The following is a 23479-nucleotide window of genomic DNA, read 5'->3' on the forward strand; positions in this document are numbered from 1 at the left end:
GGCTCTGTACTGCTGCACATTTGATCTGAAATGATGCTGACAATGACCATGAGGCTAAAGTGACGACGTTCGGCTCACATTTTATGGTGTTTGCATCCTTTTTCGAGTAAATGGTGTTGGCATCGTAGCCTTGACATTGTCCTTCTGCTTCAAAACCTAGGGGAAGTTTGGATAAAGTGGTTTCGAGTCCATCATTGTTAACTGTTAAAGGGAGGCGTAGCCTTACAGTTACAGTTTTGAGTTTCCTTGTCCCCGTTTTGAATCTCCTAATGTTATTTTTGGTGTTCAAACCACTGGGAATGGACATTTAAACAATTCAGTAGCAGTATATCTTTTTTTCCAACAACAAAACAGAGTGTCCTGGTTTCTGTAGATTATCCACGCCCCTCACTGTGAAGAGTCTTCAGTCCTCCATTCTGCAGATGACTACAAACTTGGATATGTTGCTGTTGAGTTTTTAAAACGTCTTAAGCAGCTCAGACCTTCATTGTGCCGTGTGTGTGTGTGTGGTGGCTGAAATCTCAATTCTGCACATTACAGGTTTTGTTTTTTTCAGTTGGATAGACCAACCCTCGTATGTGCGCTCATTTGGGCGACAGTGTTTGCCCAGATATTGATTTGAATTCCCTTAAATGTAAACTGAAAGTCTCAGCCACTGATTCATTTCAAATGTAGGGCTCAAAACAACAAGTAAGTCACCGAATCAGGTGTTCCAGAGAAATTGCCTCTCCTCCCAACCATTTTGAGTGTGGATAGCTCAATGAGGGATGCTCTAACAACAACAACAACAAAAGCAATAACAGCAGCTCCTCAGCCAAAAGCTGAAATGGAGTAAATTTTTGGAGAACCTGTCATGCTGTGGTGGCCAATCAAATAAGCCAGTAATCAGACCAGCTGGTCAACAGTATCGTCATTCAAGCTGTTTACACAAAATGTAATTAATGGCAACATAACATAACAGCTTAATCATGTTATACTCAGCCTATTATGAAGGTTTTTGTGTTTCCTTCTAAGCACCGTGCAGTGGACTGATTATGTGTTGAAGTGGTGCGAGGGAGTGTTAGATCAAACCATGTTAACCCCCCACATGGATGCATGAACCAGCGCCCATTTCCACTCAGAGAAAAGGTCCTTTTCCGTCAATCCCAAATCTCTTCAAAACGCTTCAGTTCATGTCGGGTCCAAAAGCCACAAGCAACGCAAAGCAGAAATTCAGTCTCTCCAGTTCAGGTTCTCAATTCCAACCGGAGTCAACTCCTCTGACATGACATGATCGGTGTCAGAGCAAAACAAAAGACACAAACATTCAAATATAAAATATGTATCATGTTGCTCGGTGGCTCAAACAGCATCGTGCTGCCAGGAGAGTCTGCGCCAGCAGGGCGGAGAGGTACTCGGCAAACTTGTTGAGGATAGATGAAAGAGTTGTTACTTCCAAGCCTCGGGTCGAAAACTGAGCGCTTTCCAGGCCTCTGATTTTATCTGAATGCAGCCTTAAGGACTGCACTGACCCAAAAAAGGGGGTCCTAAAATAAATCTTGAGGGCTGCCAGACCAGTGGTTTCTGACTTGTGACCCCTTAAACTGAAGCTCCATCTGTTATTTGGAGAACTGAGAGGTAAATGCATCCCCAGAATCCAAGATCCGGACTATCTTTAGTGTGCAAGCTTTTCTGAGTTCTGAGTTTTCTAATAACCAAATTCCTCAAACGAAAATAAATAACAGGACGATTGTTGACGACTCTCTTTTTTCTGCCGCCCTATTCTTTGCAAACATCTGCCAACACTTCAGAGAGGTGTTATGAGCAGCTGCTGAACTAGACAATTCAAGGAAAGAGAAAAAAAATGTACGGTGTATTTTCATGAACAAATGCTGATACTGCCTCTTAGAAGCCTCCAAAGATCCATCTTGAATTAAAATGCTCACCACTCTTATCCGCACTCAGTGATGAGGGGTTGCAAGTAAACACTCTCTTTATGTAGCCATAAAAGTTTGCTGCAGTATATCAGTACGTGTGCATGGTATATGTGAGTCTGAATACCAGCAGGGGGTAGCGTTTAACACCCTAGTTGGCAGTTGAAGTCCTCGTGGACATCATTACTCAAGTTCATGAGAGCGTGCAGGCCCGATGATTAAACTCTTAATTGGAGGGAAACTTAATTTGACCAGAATAAGGCTCTTTGAAAAGTCTATGTGTATTTTTTTTTTTTTTGGGGGGGGGGGTTTCTCCTTCCCTTATCCGCACATCTACCAATTAAGACCACAGAGTCCGGCTCGGTTCCAGCAGGTCCGCTCTCGCTCTGGGATAATTTGCCCTTTAACGTCAGTCGCCTCCCGCCAGAGGTAACAACCAGCTGTGCCCCAGTATCAGCAACTCTGCTACTTACACGTCCTAATTATCTCCCGCTAACAGCTTATTATTTTTCATAATCCATTAAGATGGTCTGAAAGTGTAATTACTCCTGCAGTCTAGTCATGCATATAGTAAAAAAGGAAGTGCCTACTGATCTGTAAAAGATTTTTTTTTTTTTCTTACTGTGGTTTATTGGGTTTAAAGTCTCGAGAGGACAGAGAGCGTTCTCGCCTCTGATGTAAAGTACTGTTAACTCTCTGAGATTTGGATAAAGGGGCTGGAAACATCCAAAAGCGTTCTGTTTTTCTTTTTTTTAAAAAAAGTTTTCAAGTGAAGTTGTTGACGACCCGCAGAGGAGAGGAAAATGGCAACCGAAGTTCACTTTGAGAGACCTGAACATGCTTTTAATTTGGTGGAAAAGAAGCTGAGAAGGACAGCAGAGAGGTCACGAAAGTAGTCAAGATATTTAAACTGGACCGGTAACAGTAAACAGAACTTGCATCAAGTTCTGTAGAATAAAACAAATCTGCAAAATGGGTTCAAAAGTATTACGCGGAATATCGGTTATCAGCTCAGTTGCTGTTCTGGAGCTTTGGCTCAGATCACATGACTTAATCGTTCAGGTTCAAAGGTCATTCTTGGCTTTTAGAGGTATCTGTTGGCAAAACTATCTGACTTCAGGACAATCCTATTGCTACTCTACATTCAGCCCAGTCACCAGGATAAAACGTTAGCACACAACGTTTCTGCAAAAACGATACGATACGTTCACGTTTGTGCGTGAAATGTAATAGAAGCGAGGTTACAGCTGACCAGGCTGTCAAGCCAGTGACCGCAGTTTGAGACGGGGTCCGAACATTTGTAAGTGCGACATCTCCAGTCGTGTTCGGCAGTTGGGTTGCTAGAGTTATTCATATTATATTTATGTTTATAAAAACAACATTTCCAAGCTCATGATTGAGCTTTGAATTTCAAAGCCAGATTCATTTTAGAGAGCGGTTAAAGAATCAGAAGAATTGGAAATCCAACTGTTCCAACTCCCTCTGCTGATGAAGTTGATGCAATATGTATTTAAATCTTACATGTTAATTATCTTGTTTTTTGATCAACTTACCCTCTGTTGTCTTAGAGTTTGAATGGCTTTTTATTACACAGTTGTTGGGCTGTTTTTTTCTAAGTAAATGTCTTTGTTGGTCTTTTTCTTCCATTCTTTGTTCTGTAATTGACACAAAATGGTTAACCCCTCAATGACCTCTCAATTATAAATACAGGTTGAATGAATAACACATTTTTTTTCTTCCATCTACTGATTCACAAATCAAATGCACTTTTGAGGACGTCTTGTTGGCTTCACAGGTGATGTTCCATATTCATTCCTGACCCTTGAAACCACAGCGTCCAAGGTCCCGGGTCAAGACCAAACGTTAAACTTAAAAATAAGAAGAAATCCCGATAAAACACATTTCATTTTGTTGTTGTATCTCTGCACTGTACCGCTTCCCTCATGCATTCTAAACATGTCACATAATAAAGTGCATATATTAGGCGACACATGAAAGAAAAAAAGCCTGCAGTGTTCGTGTGTGATCGCGCAGAAGCACAGATGCTGCCTCACAGGGCAGGAGGGGGGTCGCTGAACTGTTTGATGAGTTTGAATATTATGTGAATGATTCGCTGCCGGCCGACCACCAGGGGGAGAATTCAGAGCAAAGCGTTTGAGGCGATCATCAAAAACACCAAAGTGAGAAAACATGTCATGCAGGAGTGGTGCTCATTGCCCGTCTGGTGGCCTGTGGTTGGTTTAATAAGACACTTTTTAAAAAAGTTTTTTTTCTGTAATCTGCATTTACACACATGCTTTGACACCTTTTAGCTGTGTGAACGATTATCTGCTGTCAATGTTAATCCAAGTCAAGGAGGCGCATTCATGCCCCTGCTCCTATTTCAGAATGCTGCACTAAGCGTTTTAGCATTAATACCTTTCAAATTAAAAGGAGGAGAAGAATGTAGGAAGGCCTTTTAATAATCCCGAGGATAGGATATTGGCAGGATGGATAAAGGGAGATAAGATTGCTCGAGCATAAAGCCTTATTTTCAACTCTGGAGACCGTTTAATCCCTGTAAAACTACGCTCATTACCTCGGTGGGGGAAAAAAGGGGAGATTTGCTTAATTAAGTTGTTAAGAAACCAGCAAACCCTGCAGCCGTCTGAGACCACAGCCAATTCCATTTGGGAGAACGACCGTGTGATCGACTGACAGTGTGCGTCGGTGTAGGCCCCTCTGTGTGTGTGTGTGTGTGTGTGTGTGTGAAAATATAAAATTAAGATACTCCTCTGTCACTGTTGAGAATTTTGCGCAATATGTCAGACGCACATCAAGACACAGCCTTTTATACTGCTCATCAGATAAGATGGAGAGGGTGGATGAAGTTAAGTGTCCTTGCTCAAATATCGAACCCTTTCTTAGAATTTTTAGAAACGTGATGATGCCCTGCTTTAATGAATGCTATCAGTGTCTCTGCTGCAGAGTAAACTTGACTGCACATTTGTTTGACCCAATTTTCTTTTGAAGCATTTTTCACTTTTGCACAACTCAAAATTGGTTCAGGACATTGGGATATTTTAGTGTTTATCTCGGGTGCTTGTTCTGCAGCATGTCTGAATTTTTACTTTGTGTTTTGTGGATAATTTTTGTCCCCACACGCATGTCACTTGACTTTTTTTTGCACATTCATGCACATGCATATGTACACCTTTATCCCAATAACTTATTTGTACATTGTAGTTATTTTTGTAACTGTGCAAAAATCTTTATAGATATTGTTTAAAAATGTCCTTGCTCTCATTCACCATCACAATAATTTATTATTATGGTGATGCACATTTATCCTTCTGAATCTTATAAGTGCTTTTATTCTTTAAGAAATATGTATTTTTGTATTTTTCACAGCATCAAGCAAATGCCTGTTGTCCGCCATTTTGTTTTTGATTGTCAGTTGGGGAATGTTGCTCTGCCAGATAAAAGTAATAAAGGATCGTCTGTGCATAGTTCAGCGCCTATTTGAGAGTAATTACCAATACAACATTCAACAAAGGGAAAATTGGCTCATGGATTAATTTCTTTGGAAGAAGATGAGATGAAGAGGATTTAAAACAAGGAGCTCAGCACCAGGTAAGCTAACAGCTAAGCTAATATACAAAAAATTAGCAAAACGAACTAACGTTAAACTAGCTAAACTAAACTAGCAGCCTCATGAATGTTTCGATAAATGTGACACGAAAAATAACTTTTAAACTCATAAAACACATTGTTATAATTAAAATGCCTTTAGCTAAAGTACTGGACAAAAGGTTTTTTAGTTAATTGGCTAGCTTATTGTTGTGCTACTAAGGTAGCTATTAGAAAATTGGCATACATGTAGTTAGCTAACATGAAGGATGAAACGTGAGCTTATATTTACTAAAGCTTAGCTGAAGACAATAATTATTAGCTATTGATATAACTGTAAGAAAGTACAGTATGAATCTTCCTCACTTAAGTAATAGTAACAATACCACCTATATATCACAATACCTGTGAAAATACTATATTAAAAGTAGAAGACCTGCACTCAAAACCTTGTATAAGTAAAAGTAGGTGTTGTCAGCTTTGTATACATAAAATCTTCGAAGTAAAAGCACTAATTCCCAAACAGTTTTCTAAATATATTATATATGTTTTTGGATTAATGTTACCCCTGCATTAATGTGTATGCTGCACTTTTCTGGTGTACTTAGTTGTTCAAGGTGGTGTTAATTTTGACTACTTCATACTGTAAAGTTGTTTAATGTTTAATATACTGCATCATATTCTGTAAGATCATCATGTGTTTAGCATTAAAGCTTTTGAACAATGAGATAGATAAACAGTTTGTCTAAAGAGGTAGGAGAACTTTCTCAACCGACAGTTCATCAGAAAAATACAGATTCAAACTTTGCAGATACACGGTTTTTAACTGAACTGAAAGTATGAAAACATTTACTTTTAAAAAGCTGTCTGACAAATGTAGTGAAATGGAAAGTACAGCATTTCAGAGAAGTCGTGGAATAGAATTTGTGGCATTTAAGTAGCTTAAAATGGAAATATTCTAGAATAGTACCTATTCTAAATGCACTTAGTTACATTCTTGGTTAAATCTTTATTCAGTTCCCATGTTAGTATTATTATGAACCATTTTACATAATGGATGGCGGTCCATGTGACTTCATTAAACTTCCCTCCTCAAATTTCCATAATGACAGTTTTTCTTTTAGAGCTGTGAATAAATATTTTTATGACTTGATGCTTTGTCTGGGCTGCCCGTGATGTTTTACTTACTTAATCAGTGGTATCTAATCTTTGTCTGATGCCTCTTCGAAAATTAGATTCCTAGAAAATGAACATGGATTTTAAAAAAACGACTGTCAGACTGTTGATTTGACCACAAGTAAATGACCGAATCCCTAAACTTTGGCTGTTCAGTTCCAGGTTTCAGGTGTGAGGCTGCCGGCTTGTTGCTGTGTTTACTTCAATCATCCTCATTGCTGTAATTACCTCATCAGTATAACATTAAATACGCAGAAACAGAAGATGGGAGTAATGGTGTCAGATAGTTTCGGCAATTATGAAAATGATCCATTTGACCTCTGTGAACGTAACCATAATTGATCTTGATATGATACAGCAAACATATCGTGTGTGTTATGTGGCTTTCATGCTGCAGGTATCACGCCATGACCTTGACCCTAACCTTCTCTTTCTTCCAGCCCTGATTGGCTGATTATTGGGGCCGATGCTTAAACCTACATTGACGTTTTGTGCGGCAGGTTCACACAGAATGAGTGAAATCTGTATTTTTATCGAATTCACTGACGTCACCTGAATATGATGCCGAAGTCTCCATGCAACATTAACCTTCAGAGCTCAAGCATCCGTTCTTCAGCAGCCACTTTATTAACATAGATTAGAGTTTATTTTTCCACCTTCTGCATGTGTTACAAGCATAATTACACATTTGCAGCACATTCAGATCAGCTAAGGGATGCTTTGGGGCTGTGCTTGAGTATGACAAGCTTTTGTTGTCACCAACCTTTCCCGTCATCGTTTCTAAATGTCAGTCTAGTCGATCTTATGCAGCTGTTGGCCGCTGTTAAACATATTCTGAGCCGTGATCAAATTACAGAATTGTTCGGTTGTCGACAGAAAACAGATGTTTACAATACAACGCCAAGTCACGGACATGCTGCTTTACATAGGACTGATATTATCCTATACATGACCTCTGTAATAAAGAAGTATTAGTTACAAAGACGCAAATTATAATAATTACACTAACATTAACTTAATTGAATGTTCATAATATAGGCTTGTAATTTTTCTTATGTCATGTGCAAAACATACTAACCTTCTAAATGTATATAAAAACAACCAGAATCTTATATTTATATTGGTACAAGTGTAATATTCAGTTTCCACTTTCCCTTCTTGTCTTTACTGCCCATGTTATGTTATGTTTCTTTATCGGCGTCAGCCATCCAAAAGTCGGAGTCTTCAGTTTTCCTTTCTCTCTGCCAAGATCCAGTTGATCAAGCTTGTAACTTTTTCTTCCGTCTGAAAGTGATGAGAAGAAAGTCTGGTTTACTGTCAGAGATCGTGTTGACAAACTGCATGTGTCCGTTCAGTCCGAACGCACCCCGAAGCTGCTCTCTCTCCCCTCTCGCCACCTTCCTAACACTCTCTCACGCTCATCTTTTATTTTTCCTCTCACTTCCTCCCTCCCCCTGTCTCCTCATATCTCTTCACACCCTGGCAGTTTTCTCTCTCTCCCTACCCTCTGATTGATGAGCACGCTGCTATTCGCGCAGATAATCTGCCTCAAATCACAGATATAGATTCACATGACAGACACACTCTCTGTACTTATTATTCCCTTTACATCCCTCTCCCGTGCGTGTGACGTTGTGTGTCTGAATTACTTTCCCCTGTGTGACCACACTTCCCCGCTCGCTTACTCTTTTTTTAGTTTTCCTATCTTATTTTTGTCCTCATCCCTCCCCTCAACCTCCTCCATCTCCACTTCTGCTTCACTTCCCATGACATACCCTCCCCCCCCGCCTCCCCGACCAAGCAACCACCACTGTTTTCCCCTCTACTATCTGTCTCTCCGACAGCCTCCCGTTTTACGTCCATCCATCACTCTGTTTGTGTTGACGAGGTGTGGAAATATGAAAGGCTGAGAGACAAATGAAAGTGAAGGTGGCAGTATTGGAGGAGGAAGAGGAGGAGGAGGAGGAGGGGGGGAGGAAACATATTCAATAAGAGACTTTACTGTGGTGAGAGCAAGGGAGGAGAGCGTCATCTTCCCTCCTCTCTCTCCCTCTCTTTCTCCCCCCCTCCCTCTCTCTCTCTCTCGCTCTCTCGCTCTCTCTTTGCGAGCATGTGTGTGTTGGTGTGTGCGTCTCCCGTCTCTCCCGGCTCCGCTGTTGTTCGCTGCCGCCACAGATGAGCTGGGAAGAGGAGGGAAAGCGGATGTATCTGGCCAAAGGAAAACGGGAGGAGTTTGGACCGGCATGCGAGACTAACCAGCGGCTCTGATTATCAACGGCTCTCCCTCACTCTCGCTCGTTCTGTCTCTCTCTCTCTCTTTCACACACACACACACACGCGCGCACACACGTACAAACACACACACGTGCGCTCTCAGACTCACACACACTCACGCCGGCTGGATGTCTTCTCGCTAGGCTGAACGAGAGAGGTGCTTAGGCTTGTCATTAGTTGGGGGCACGGGAGATCCTGAGAAGCCTGGACGTGTGTGTGTGTGTGTGTGTCAACCTGCCTGCACACTCACGCATGAGTTGCCGCGTGAGTGAGTGTGTGTGTGTGTGTGTGTGTGTGTGTGTGTGTGTGTGTGTATTTTTGAACGGAGATGAGTCGGGATGTTAAATACACAAAGGCAGCCTTGATTGGCTTGCGGTTTAAGTGACGCTCACCTCTCGCTGCGGGTGACACAGAGGACTTACCTCTGGGATTTCTGTCAGTGAAATCATGCAGACACAGATTGCAGCGGAGGATGTGTGTCCGTGTGTGTTTTTGTGTGAGGGGAGGAGGTAGGGGGGAGGGTGCAGTCTGGGATTAGGGCAGAGTGTGTGTGAGAGTGTGTTTGGGGTGTACGAGGAGCTCCAGGCAAGCTGGCAGCCACAGTAACTCTCAGCTCAAGGGAGTCATTGAGAGTGGAGGTGGCGAGGAAAGGGATGCCCTGAGGGAGCATCTTTCTCCTCTGTCTCTTACTCTCAGTAGTAGTTATTTGGGTTGAGGAGATTTTTGCCCCCCTTTGTGTTCTTCCTCTTTGTTGTCAGTTGCTGCTTTTCTACGTTTTTTTGTCATGTGTCCTGTCAGCTCCGCTGCAGGTCTCCTACTTTTACTTCTTCGTGTTTTCCCAAACCATTTTTTCTGTCCGACTCCTCTGTTGCTTTATCAGTATGCTCAATATAATTAAGTGCTGTGAATTCAGGTGTTTTATTGACGTTCCCTCTCTGTCTGTGCAGGTGTGAGTGCACGGGGGGCTCCCTGGCGGAAGAGCTGGAGGGCTGATGATGGATCTAAAGGAGAGCTGTGGCAGTCAGGGGAGCCAAGAGAGCTCCAGCCTGCACCCCACCTCCTGGCAGGCCTTCGCTCACACCAGCACGCTGCATGGCCTGCGCTTCATCTTCCCTTATGGTCAACCCAGCGTGCGCCGCTTGCTCTGGGCTCTGGCTCTGCTGGCCTGCGTGGGACTGTTAGCCCTGGAGAGCGCCGAGCGCCTGGCCTATTTCCTCTCCTACCCTCATGTGACCAGCGTGGACGCTGTGGTCTCGAGCAGCCTGGTCTTCCCCGCTGTGACTATTTGTAACCTCAATGCCTACCGCTTCAGCCGCCTCACACGCAATGATCTGTACCACGCCGGAGAGCTGCTGGCATTGCTTGATGTGCACCTGACTATCCCCCAGCCGCACCTGGCTGAGCCCGAAGTGCTGGCTTTCCTGCAGGAAAAAGCCAACTTCACTGCCTACAAGCCAAAAGCGTTCAGCATGAAAGAGTTCATGGAGAGGGTGGGCCACGACCTCAAAGAGATGATGCTCTACTGCCGCTACCAAGGCCAGGAGTGCAGCCACAGCGACTTCAAAACGGTGAGTCCGCTCATGTCTTCTTTCAAATTCCAGCTCTGGTCTGGGATCAGTTGGGGTCAGAGCGTTTCTGCAGCCTCCCAGCTCTCAGAGGACTTTTCTTGTGAGGTGCTCGGCTTGCGTGTTCTCAATCTTGAGAGGTCCAAGAGCTGGATGATTTTGCCTGTAAAATGACTTGATGTGTGCTGATAGCTGCTCTTTCCCTCCCACGCTGCTACGCCGGGAGTCTCTCGCTGGATTTCTCTCTTTTGGACTCTTGTGTTCAGCTGCACAGTTTGACTCTCGAGGTTTGTTCTGCAGATGTATTCTCTGCTGTTGCCTTGTTGTTGTCATGAGTCTTCACATAGGGGAATTGTGCTTGTTTGGCACATACATTACTGCAACAGGTCTACAGTATTTTAGCCACTGAAGACAAAGAATTGTTACGTCTCTGGCCATAGTGAGAAGTAAATTCCCCCAAGTCCCTCTGCCACTTTCTTTATTTCTCCAGCACAGGAGCTACGAGGAGCACAGGAGTTACTTTTTTTCCCACAACAAATCAGAATATTCAAAGGAAGTTTGTGTACCTGCTGGATCATCCAATTGAGCTGAATAACACACCCTAAATTTTATGGCTTGTTGCTGGTGTTTCTTTCTCTAATCTGGCTTGCCACTGAGTGCAGTGGCCTGTTGTTTTGTTCTGTGTCAATACTGTACTGGTTAAACCTGCTAGGTGCTGTTGGTAAAAGTCTATCTTGTTGCACTGATAAAACTAAAATACTGATCATAAGGCATTTATGCTTCAGCAAATACTCTACTTTTTGGCAGAACAAAGCGATCATTTTCTGGCACAGGTTGGTTTGACACAAAACCACTTTTCTGCACGCCCACTTGTTGCATACTTAGACTCCCTCAGACTGATTGTTAATTAGGTCTATCAGTGAGTAGGTGAAGAGTACACTGCTTTCAGTATGCGGATGCTAGAAAGGGGAATATTGAAGCTTTAATAGCACAAGCACAACCTAGTTTCTTTATAAAAAAAAAATGACCTTGTGGATAAAAATCCCATCTTTGATCAATGACAAAATAGGTGTTAAAAGAGGTTTTTTATCCTCTTAAGATGTCCTGGAAAAGTGTTTTGTTAGTGGCGCTTTAAGGGACCACTTTTGTCAAGGTTTACCTCACCTCTACAAATCATGCAACATTTCTGCAATATTGAAATGCCTGCCGTACACTTCTTGGATGTATTTATTCTGCTGTTCCACTGAAGACTGTTGGCAAACTCTTGAGTTGTTTAATTCATCACCCTGAACTCAAAGTCTGCATTAGTTTAGTTGGTGTTGCACTATGATTGCCTGGTAATGCAGTGCAGCACAGATTGATTCTGAAAAAGACCTCCCAGCGTTACCTCATAAAAATGATGTAACCACGACTAGGGCTGGATTTTGATGTTTTTTTTACTGAAGCCAGATCTTGTCAAATCTCTCTAGTCTTCAACATTTACAAGCAACAAAGGGTATACATATTTGATTTGCTGTAAAAACCTACATTCGGTGCACAACCTGTAGCCAAATCCTGCAGATGAAATGATCAGCAGTGACACATTAGACAGGCGTCGTGTAGTATCTTTTCACACCTTGCTTTTTTTTTTTCATTTAAAGAGTTTTTTGGCATAGACACCTTTATTAAGCAGTAGACAGATAGGAAATATGGGAGAGAGAGGGGGATGTGACATGCAGCAAAAGGACCTCTGGCCGGAATCGAACCGGGGTCGGCTGCGTTTATGGCATGCGCTCTAACCACTCGACCACCTGCGCGCCACACCTTGATTTTTTATTTTCAAGCTACTTGACTTTGAATCCTTGAAGTTCAGATCTAGTGGATCAATTAGATTGTGGTTGTGTACTGGTGTTTTGATACAGTAAACTGTTAATGTTAAAAGCAGGACAGAATGTAGTGTTTCTGCTATCAGTTACATTTTTTTCCGCCACAGCAGGCTGTTTTTTTAGTTCCCTGGAAAACCTGGCATCCTGGTCAAGATCAATCCGTTAATCACAATCAATCTTTTTGGCTGAGCGCAGATGCCAGCTTGGAGGGAGGACACTAACGAGACGGCAGCCAATAGTTTCATTTTGGCCTCCTGTAATCTGCCACAAGTTGTGCTTGTAAGCGTCACAATCCAACTAAGAATGAGAGGCTTGCTATCGTTGCCTGAGTGTTTTGTACTGTGCTCTATGCTGCTTTAAAGGAGATATAAAAGATTCAGTAAGGGATTCTTTAGTGTCAGATAAAGCTGCAACTATCGATTGATTTTAATTATAGCTTCAGCTCTACAACAGTCTGATTACACCGTTTATCACTTACTGCTAATTGTGTTGGCTCTACACCTTTTCACTTGCCTTCACTAGCTTAGTCTAGCACCTCTTGGTACATAATGTCTTTATTTCTTTTTACTGCGAGTTCCTCTGTGTCACTTTCACACATGCAGTACAAAGTACAGCTTGTTACTGTTCTTGTTTGACAATCTTTACGTTGTATCCTGTTTTTACACTTCATCTCATCTCAGTTACATTTCTACCCTTCAGCAGCAGGGTCCTGTACCAAGTGTGTCACCCAGTGTCTGACAAAAGGTTCTGATGTAATTTCCACGTTTCACATCCATGGAGAGTTGTGGACCGGTTCCATTCATACTGTGATAAGCCCAAGTGGAGCCTATGTATGGGAAAACCTGGGCATAACACCGACAGCCACTTTAAAGGAGGACTGTTTTCTTGTATGTTACTCAATGTATGATATCATGAATCAGTGAACACAACTTTGTACATTATGAAATTAGTCTTGTTTGGATAAGAAAAGGTTGGAATTCAGAGTTTATCTACCCAGCCGGGGTGGCAGCCTATGTATGGCAAAGGAAGCGATAAATCAACAGATTATTTCAGCTCGAGTGTCAGAGGAATTTTGCTGAATAGGAGCAGATTCCCGAAAAGAACCGGCTATGCAATCCAATCTCAACCATGACAAAATATGCATATGCTGACTTTACCTTAATATTGCACAAATTGGAAAAGAAGCCACGAAATTACTGGTGCAGCAAAACATTCAGAACACAGCTATTATATACAGTATTTGTTAGAGATGCAAACTTCAAACAATTTCTTTAACTGATAGTTGATGAACAATTGATTATCGCACAATTGTTAATAATATGTGTCATATGTTGGATGTTTTTTCTGTTTGAAAACTGTTTAACCACTGACGTGATCTATATTCCATGATAAATCAGAGTCGGCTACGTTACGAGTTAAAAGAACAGATAAAGTAAATGCTAGATTACTTAAATGCTAAACTAAATGACCTCATGTTAATTTCCATCTGTTTCTATTCAACAACTGCCTCAACAAAATCCGAAGTATACTGAGGCTACTAAATTGCTAAATAAAAACATGTCCTCATACCTAATATTTTGTATTTTATTTGGATATGTTTGATAAGCAAATATTTGTAATGTGTAACAAGATACTATCTGATGTATTTGAGCCCATCTCCAATTGTGGGATAATTCATTTTTAATCAGTTAAGTTCTTAGTGGCATTAATCATTAACATCCATAGTATTTATTTTTGCACTACATCGTGTAATGGGCAGTTGCTTAACTAGCAGTCTGACTTTCTTTTTAAAGCATGTACACACATTACGGCTGATGCAGAATCTTAGTAACAAGATGTTCCTTTTGTTTGTCTTCCTCAAAACTGATTAGCGATGCATGCAGTGACACTGTTAATCTGCCTCCAGGATCTGATCTACAGTGACGGGCTCCACGTTTTGTAGAAAGTAAACTCTGACGTCATTAACAGAGCACACATCAGCAGCATTTTTGCGCCTCACCTCTTGTTTAAAGCTTCTGGATCTGTTAATGTTTGATTGATAACTGCCTATTTCATTCTGAGAGATACTCAATGTAGAGACACTGATTGGAAAAGCAACAATGCTTGATCACATGTTGGCTGTAGTGATTTTGCTATTCATGCCTTCAGATGGATGCTTCCCCTGGAGTTCCCATGAGTATTGCAGTGAACCAAAGACAGGCTACTAGTGAGCGGCTCCTTGCTCGACTCGAACAGGAGAACATGTGATTTGAATAATTTCATTCTGTTGAATTTTTAGAGGGTTAATACAAAGCTAGCTTGGCTCTGTCACCGCCAATGAGTCTCTGTTTGACTCTCCTTAGTAACTGTCTTGCATGCTGTGCGGCACGCCTTTGACCCCAAGCTGGGTTCAAACATAATCATGTTGACAGAGAGGCTACTAGAAGGCACTGTCATCCTCTTTGCCCTCTGCCTGTTGCTGCTGCTGAGCTCCTCCTGACTTCCTCTCTGTCGACTCGCTCTGTCACTGCAGCGACACACCTTCATGTCTCCGGCGCCTTTTGAGGGGAAAGGAAAATATAGAACAAAAAAAAGACATAAAAAACAGGCCCCCCCCCCCCAAAGAAAATAGAAAAACACATGCGTGAATGGGCACAGACACACAAGCAGACACACCAATACACATGAATGCGCAGACATACACAGAGGCGCAACATTAGCATGACACTCTTGGGACCCGAGTCAGCGTTTGACTGACACTGTGATGAATGACCGTAGGGAGGGTTGTGGGGACACGGGAGCCAGTGTGATGTGACTGATGGAACTGGAGCGAGCGCAGCACAAAAAGGGAAACAGCATCAGTGTGCACATTTCCACTTACATGCATGTGTTACAGTATGTGTCACCTCGTGTAAGCTTTTAGCATTTTCTTGTTAATTTATGTTCATGTGTGAGCACATCTGCAACCCACCTGCCACCATTCTTCCCAAATAAGCACTTTGATGCACTTGCTTTTTCAAGGATGGCAAGAAAATGAGGGCACGTCTGCAAAGCCAAATGCAGAGCTGGTGAACAATACAAATGCCTGCTTTCAATCCGGCATCTGCACAAGGATGCTGACTGGACAGCTCTATCCCTGTTAGGAAGGTGGGACTGTGGATCAGGAAAAAATCGTTACAGGCTTTGGTGCTGAAGGGAATTATCCTGATAATCAAATTGAATTCTATTGGCTGTCATTGAAACAGTGACACCTGTTACATAGTATGTACAGCTAAGAGCATGTAAATAATGACATTTAAGGGATTTGGGGGAAGTAGCTGTATTGATCCAGTCTTGTTCAGGCTAAATTGAGGGAATCAGATGAGACGGGCTGGTCAGACGCAGGCAGGGTCTGCAACAGGAAATCAGAGTCTTGCATCGCAGTAGCGAAGACCAATCTGGCAATGAGTTTCAGTGAGGCTGGGGTATATATGCTGGGTTTATTGGTGATCATGAGCAGCTGTGAGTTGAATCCAAGTGAGTGGAGTTGGATTGGTTAGGTGGGAATGACTTGTTGACTCGGCAGGCAAAAGTGAGCAGGTGACCAGTAATGCAGAACTGTGAAAGTAGATCAATCATGCAAAATGACAACTGTGTTAGTTTTCCCTCCCCTAAGCAGCAGGAGGTGTTTGAGCACAGCGTGTGATGTGACAATGCTGGAACGATATGTTTAAATATTGTCTAAACAGATACAGCTGCACAGAAAGTGATCCTAAAGAAAATACAGTCTTAATTGGGCAAAATCATGATTTAAAGGAGAAAGAAATGTGTTGATTTAGTTTGTTTAGGCATAAACAAAATCAGTCAACGTAGATATCTCTCTTCTGATTAAAAGTTCTTCCCCAAAACTACACAGTGCACCTTTAAATCAGAAACTATCTGATGAAGAAATAAAAGTCAGCGACAACATAGTCAGGACAAAACTACCCAGCCCTACATATACAGTATATATTACATATATATTACATGTATTTTACAATATCATCACATTCAATATTGAGCAAATGTTCTTTCCCACAGTGTTCAGTAGCAACCTCACCTGAAATAAAAAACATCTGTGGTACCATCATTGAACATTAATACACTTCTAAAGAGCACAGGCCAACTTTCACATGTTTAATGAGAGTAATGATTGTTTAGGTAGTCATCCATCATCATCTATTAACTAAACTGATCATGCGACAAGATGTCTCAGGATCTGGGTGCCTTTTCACTTCACCTCATCATGCTTCCCTGCATACTTGAATAAGTGGACTCCTCCTGGCCTGTGTTTGTTTTGCCGTGTGTGATTACAACCATGATTAAATGTTGATTGATCACACTGACAAGCCACATCAGTGTCTGCCAGACTGAATCAGTTCAGCGTGCCTGGGCTGCACCCGCTGCATGCTTCAGTTATATATATAAATACCCTGGGAGCGCTGCAGGCCAGGGAGGACCCTATCACACTCTCAGCCTTAATGTGAAAGCTGATAGCAGCCAGACCCTGAGCTCTGTATCACACAGACACTAATTAGCCACTGGTCTATTCCTCTGACCAGAGCCTTGTTGGAGCAGCACTGCACATGTAATGGTTCTGGCTGTTTACAGCAGCAACAATTAGCCATTACACACAACCTGTGGCCTAAGCACTTGAGTGGCTGATTATTGCATGACTAGATTCTCCTCGCTCTTGCCAGCAGAGCAGCACAAGACTGCTGTCAGTTAGCCATCGGGGAGGATTGTGTGCTTTCTAATCTGTCCTCCCTCCTCCTCCTCCTCCTCCCCTGGCCGCTTCATCTCACTAACTGCATTTTATCACTTTTGGATACATTTCTCAATGTTTGAAAGCCCAATGCATCACATTAGGTTGTAGTGGATTTTCTGTATTAATCACTAATGTGGCATTAACATGGCATTTTACATTCCCAGCAGGCATGATGTCTGAGTGTCTTAAAGGGCATGGAAAGCACCGCTGCCACCCACAAGCCCGCCTCTCTAAAACACCCCGGAGAGGTGGCGGCAACCTGTGCTATTTAACCAGCTTGGAAGAAAAGCTGGAGTGCAGCCACAGACAGACAGCTCTGTGTGGATAGTGCTAAATGTGGTAGACACTGCAGCTGTCTGCAGTGGTGGATTATGGTAGGCTGATGATATACTGTGTGTTGTGGTGAGGCTTAAAGGAGCAGTAATTTTCCCTGAAGGGGTTTCCTCACGCTAAACAACCGCTCCTGGATCTGGGCTGTACTGGAAATTATCGGTTTAGTGATTAATGAGATGACTAATTTGAGTGATGTGTTGGAACATGGTATGCGATTTGTTTCCTGTCCAATAGAAAATAAGCATCTTAAGTGCATATAAAGTCAGACGTTTCATCATGAAATGGTGACACAAATTTTCTTTAGCTCTATTTGCACATAGTGTAGACGAGCTGCAGCAATTTATAAGTTGTCAATTTATTGATTAACAGCCAACTAAGTTATTTTGCTGTAACTTTCGGAGTATTTCTTTTTGATACCGCACAATACTTAAATGTGAGTATTTTCTGGTTTCTTTACTCCACTATGACAGTAAACTGAATATCTTTGGATTGTGTAAAAAAACAAGACACTAGAGAACGACACTTTGGGTTTTGGGAAACAGTGACATTTTACAGACCAAATAACTTATCGGTTTATTTAGCAAAAAAAATGATGGATTAATCAATGAAAATAAACAGTTGTTGTAGCCCTGCAATATTGCTTGGAACTCAACTGGCCAGGATGTATAGAGACTATAGCGAAACCATCATACTGTAATATTTATACTTATGTCATAGGCTACTTAGGGAATTTCATTTTTTTTCTGTGGTTATGATGCTCTCACACAGCCATCATGAACTCCCCTGCATGGGCTTGGAATGAAGATTCATCTACTATTGTAAAGAAATACTATTTTTATTATTTGTTTTAAGAGAGGAGTTATCCAAGTCAGAGTCCTGCATGGGTGAAAAATAATGTACTGTGTCGGACACAGATGCGGATCGGGTCGGACACCTGGAGAGACGGGTCGGGTTTTAAGATTGCCATTTTCAAGGCTTCACTTATCATCAGTCATTATTAGCGACACAAATGATTTGAGCATTTATATTTCATATGAACTCATTCATGCATGCTTGCGCCCCCCCAGAACTCCCATTCCCCACGCTGTCTTACTTTCACTTTTAAAAAAACGGGTCGGATGCGGTTTTAAGTATGGCGGGTTCGGGCGGGTTTGCAAAATAAGACCCGTGCAGGACTCTGATCTAAGTGACCATTTTAATCCTCTATAATTATCAAGCTAAATATCCAACATGCTAGTTAACGTCAAAGACTGCGGTGGAAGACGACGGTAAAATATATATATTTTTTTATATTTTTTATGCCTGAATTTTTAAGGTGTGGCGGCTTTTATTTTGCCGTGGCGGTGCGCCACAGTCAATTACATGTAGAGGAAACCCTGTACAGCATGTAATGAATCAACTAGGGATGTCCCGATCAGGTTTTTTTTACCCCGATCCCGATCCGAGTCCTTTAATATTTAGTATCTGCCGATACCGCGTCCCGATCCGATACTTGGCCTTAACTAATATTTTCCTAGATAATACAGCTGTATTAACAAAAAAAGTACCTGCATCCAAGCTGTTCCTTAATAGGTTTTTATTATTTTGTTGAAACAAAGTATATACTTTAATATAGCTCTTAATTATTCTGCATATGCTATTACAACATAGGCCTCCACCTTCCTTGTGTTAGCAGGTGAGTGTGTGATGCTGCATTGTGACAGCAGACCCTCGTGTACATCCAGCTGAAGTGTGTGTGAGACGCAGCTCACGCTTGGTACCTCAATATAATCCTTTGCTTATTTCATGTACTTTACGTTGTCACATAAAATGACGTGGACACGTTGCTTGTCTATTAACGCGTTCAGCATCTCCTGGACTGCCTGCTTTACATGCTCTGCTGTATGAGACCCACGAAACTAGTGCGCATATACCGGCATGTTGTAACTCGAAAGTGGAATAAATGTAATGCAGAGATGGTAGGGCATACCGGGGATTCAAAAACTCCAGGTGACGAAGAAAACCCTGATCCCCTATTACGGAGATGAGCTGGTTTTCCAGAGTGATTAATTTGATGACCCTCTCTGTATTATTTGTGGACATGTCGCTGAAGATATTTCTCATAACTGAAAGTATCCGCGACTGTTTGCTGCTTTGGTCTCCTTGCCTGTACTCTCGAGTGAACACGTTGTATTCTTTGAGTTTTTGTTTTGTATATGCTGTATCAAATGAGTAGTACAATGCAGCTCCGCGAAACGGCCGTATAGCAGATGTTACATGTCGCCGTTGGACTGCTTTCGCTTTCTAATTGACGTTATTTCCACACGGCAGACACTTTATTCACAGGTTTTCACAGAGTAACAACACGCGCGCGTCTGTGTTCCGCCACAAATTGTGCTCTGACGTTAAAAAAAAAAAGAAAAAGAAAAAAAAAAATCGGGCTTGGGTCCACGTTCAAAACTGCCGATTCCGATCAGCGGAAAAATGCCCAGATCGGCTCCGATCCCGATCCTACAGATCGGATCGGGACATCCCTAGAATCAACATTTACCTTTTTACGTTTGTTTGGCAAAACTTGATCATGAAAGTTGCTCCCTTTCCTGATGAGGGGCTTCTCAATAAGTTTGAAGTTGAGTTACTATGATAAATATAAACAAACTTGCCTAATGTTGAGTGTTAATTCAACACAAACAGCCATACAAGAACTTTACTTCAGTAAGATTAAAGTTGGGACCGATCCGATCCAGTATCAGTACCAATTACCTGCTGGCCTGGGGTAAATAACCTCTGTGTTTGGGCAAGAGGACTGCCTTTGGGCCTGCGTCCACATAGAGTTTTAGCAGAAAAGCGCTGGCTGTGCGCTCAGGAGTGCTTGTTTGCTGAGAGAAAAAATGCTGCACCTGTGTCTTGTCTATATGATAACACCATCTTTACAACTAAGGCTATATGAAGCTGCCACTTTGGGTTCACTATCCATTTGATAACTGACATTGGGAAATCAGAATAAGTGGGTGCATGGCATGATCCGTAGGAGACCAAAATACATTGAACATTATCACCTTGGCCAGGAAAAAAGTAAAAGCCTTTCTGAAAAGTTGAGAGATTTTCAACTGGAAGAGGTCGGAGGTCTATATATTTTACATCTACATAACTCTACTATGCCCAATCGTATATGAGATAAGATAATTGTCCTGTTGTATTTATGGGACCTAAGTGTTCCTAAGGATCTGGTGCAGCAGGAGGAACTATGCACCATTTAGAAAAACTTCCTTTATTCTCAGTATGAGCAAAATATTAAATTTCAAATACTGTTTCAACCAAGAGCAACACTTTAGAGGTCGGGTTCAGCTTGAAGTGCAGCCGAGCTAGACGTTAAACAACCCATCAGCTGGAATGCATCAAATTATTTTGTGCACTTCACTTTGCAGTTAACAGAGCAGAGTGTGATTGAACAGTGGTTTGGAAATGAGGGTTTCATGAAGTCAATAGCAATTCATAAAAAAATGCTTGGATCAGCCTGAATGCTGTTCTTGTAGCAAACTAATATATATGTTTGCTGGCCTAGTTAATCGCCTAGTAGTGGCAATACAGAAAATTAGAGGTTTGTGGCAGAGACAGACAGCTGTGTCAGTGACTGAGGAGAGGAGATGTCAGGACACGAAGCAGTGCTGTGAGTCCGGATGTTGGCTTGCAGTCACACCGGCATAGAGAGAAGAGGAAGTTGGAAGAGAGGAGAGGAGTACGGCCCATTACCTCAGCAGCCTGTCTGAAGACCTACTTCATCATGGCCACAGGAGGAGGAGGAGGAGGAGGAGGAGGAGGAGGAGAAGGAGGAGGAGGATTGTGTGTGTGTGTTTGTTCAGGAGTGTGTGTTTTAATGTGCTGGAGGGTTTGTTTATATTTTCGTGTGTGGGGGTTTGCGGTATAATGTGCTGTCACATGCAGTCAGTCTTGCTTTGGATCTGCATGTGTGAGTATGTCAGTTTCTTTCACAAGATATTGGCTCATGACCATAAAATCAAAGGTCAAGCGACTTTAGTTGACATGAATTTTTTCTTGATCTGTTTGGCTGCTGCAGAGTGAAAATTGTGCCATTGTCCCTTTCGTGATGATGATTATGTCATGCATCTGCTGAGGAGATCCTCTTTTTGTTGACCTCTGCAGACAGAGCAGCCTCCTGGGACATGATGTGTACAGTGACTTGCTCTAAAGCTGCTCAACTAGACTAGACTAGATTTCTGTTGAAACAACAATAGCTTTACATGGGCACTTATTTTGAAGGTGACTGCTGAAAAACATGTAAAGAAAATTCAGAATTATAGGCTACTAACTTCATTAGAGTGAAGCACGTCAAAGGAGGAATTATGTTTTGGTGAGGAATTGATTAAATGTACCAGGACCAGCATCTGTGTGATCCATCTCAGTACATAAAGAACACAAAAACAACAACATAAATCTGCCTGCAGAGCATTACAGTGGCGGTCTTATCCCCCTAATAATTTGTTTTTACATAGCAGCTCGAAGACAGCACACTTCCTGAATGTGGCCGACATGACAAACATGACTCTGCTGCAGATACTTCTCCCACATTTGGAAGGCAAACCTGACAGCGTTTCCTCAAAGCAGATCTTACGCACATCGTGCTTGTCCAGTTCACAACAAATTCACAAGATTGGATAAAACCGGAAACGTGCAAAGCAACTGACCAGAATCTCCAATCTACTTACTGTTTACAAGATCATGCGCATACCCAGTGAACGTGGATGGCCACGAGATATGTGTTTTTGGAGATTATTTCTGAAAAGGTGGTAATCTGCTCGTCTGGATGGAGATCTTTTTTTCAACTCTGTTTCCAAAAATACTTGTCTATATTTTGTGTAGGCCTTAGATTTTCAAAATTTCCAATACCTTATAGCAGTGGTCCCCAACCACTACCGGGCCGCAGAGAAAGAATAAATACGTTATTTTATTTCCGTTATATTGACAATCATACTCGGAAAGTTGTTTTATTTTGAAAAACGGATTCTCTTTTAACAACATCCGTCTCTTCCTCTTGGCGCGCTTGACATGTACCTGTTTCAGTCACGGACCGGTATACTCTAAAAAATCAAGCTAGCTGAGATTAGTGGAAAACAAACATCTTCAGAGAGCTACTTTGCAAAGAAAAAAGGAAACGGCCCAAAGATGAGACGGAAGAAGAGGGAGATAGACAACTGTATTGAAGTTGGCTGTTAAAGTGGCTGAACTGCAGCTGCGGGGACGGTGAGTGGAGTGGGAAATCACATTTCCCCAGGCATTTCAGAAACCTGGAATAATTCACTGCAGCTTGGAAAAGGGTTGTAAGAAAGTTAGATGTGCTTCAAGATTTTTTTCGCACGTTCGGAATCATTAGCCCTCAGATATATTTTTATCTTTCTCAACAGCTCGCAGCTGAAACTTCAGCTCTGTTGAGTGATGAGTTAAAGTTGAGTGTTTGACTTAGAATGAATTTAATAGTTCACTGTGCGTAGGCGAAAGCAACTTGAACTTAGTGGTGGCGATTATGAATCTTCTGCTGATAACAATAAATCAAATGACAGTGGAGAACAATGGAGTCACTTGTAGTGATGAATTATCACCTTATTACCATCATCTGCAGCTAAAGTAAATGTAATCCTATTGTTTAGCAGTTACTGTTATTGTGTTGTTTTAATCCATTAGTTCAGATCCAAACTAACCCCTTAACGTGCTGTGTTGCCTCATGATGTGCTAGGATTTTATACCTGAAATGACCAGGATGTTTAACCTTTTCATTTTATTTGACAGTGTTGAAAAGTGCTATTTTCTTGTCACTAAGTGCGAACAAAGGCCTTCAAGTGTCAGACTTACAGGTAAAACACAGAGCTAAGTGTAAGTCAGCTGTTCTGCAGGTGGCTGAATTAAATGTTACTGGATGGAGGAGTGTTTATAAAATTCAAAAAATATCTCTAGATAATGAAAGTCAACAAGCGGTCGACAGTC

The 23479-nt window shown here is 42.0% G+C and overlaps 1 protein-coding gene across 2 annotated transcripts in view; it reads left to right on the forward strand.

The window, feature by feature from the left end:
- The first annotated feature begins 5349 nt into the window (after positions 1-5349).
- The window catches only part of asic2 (acid-sensing (proton-gated) ion channel 2), a 378097-nt gene continuing 359967 nt past the window's right edge, over positions 5350-23479 (forward strand). The window contains exons 1-2 of one of the 2 annotated variants that reach the window (XM_030406936.1): positions 5350-5525; positions 9920-10540. In XM_030406936.1, coding sequence (XP_030262796.1) covers positions 9965-10540 — 576 coding nt within the window. In that variant the 5' untranslated portion in view covers positions 5350-5525; positions 9920-9964. Of the gene's footprint in view, positions 5526-8740; positions 9130-9919; positions 10541-23479 lie in introns of those variants that run through there. The other variant, XM_030406934.1, reaches the window with a different exon arrangement.

This window comes from Sparus aurata, chromosome 23 (genome assembly GCF_900880675.1).
Source record: "Sparus aurata chromosome 23, fSpaAur1.1, whole genome shotgun sequence".
In the NCBI taxonomy this organism is placed as follows: Eukaryota; Metazoa; Chordata; class Actinopteri; order Spariformes; family Sparidae; genus Sparus; species Sparus aurata.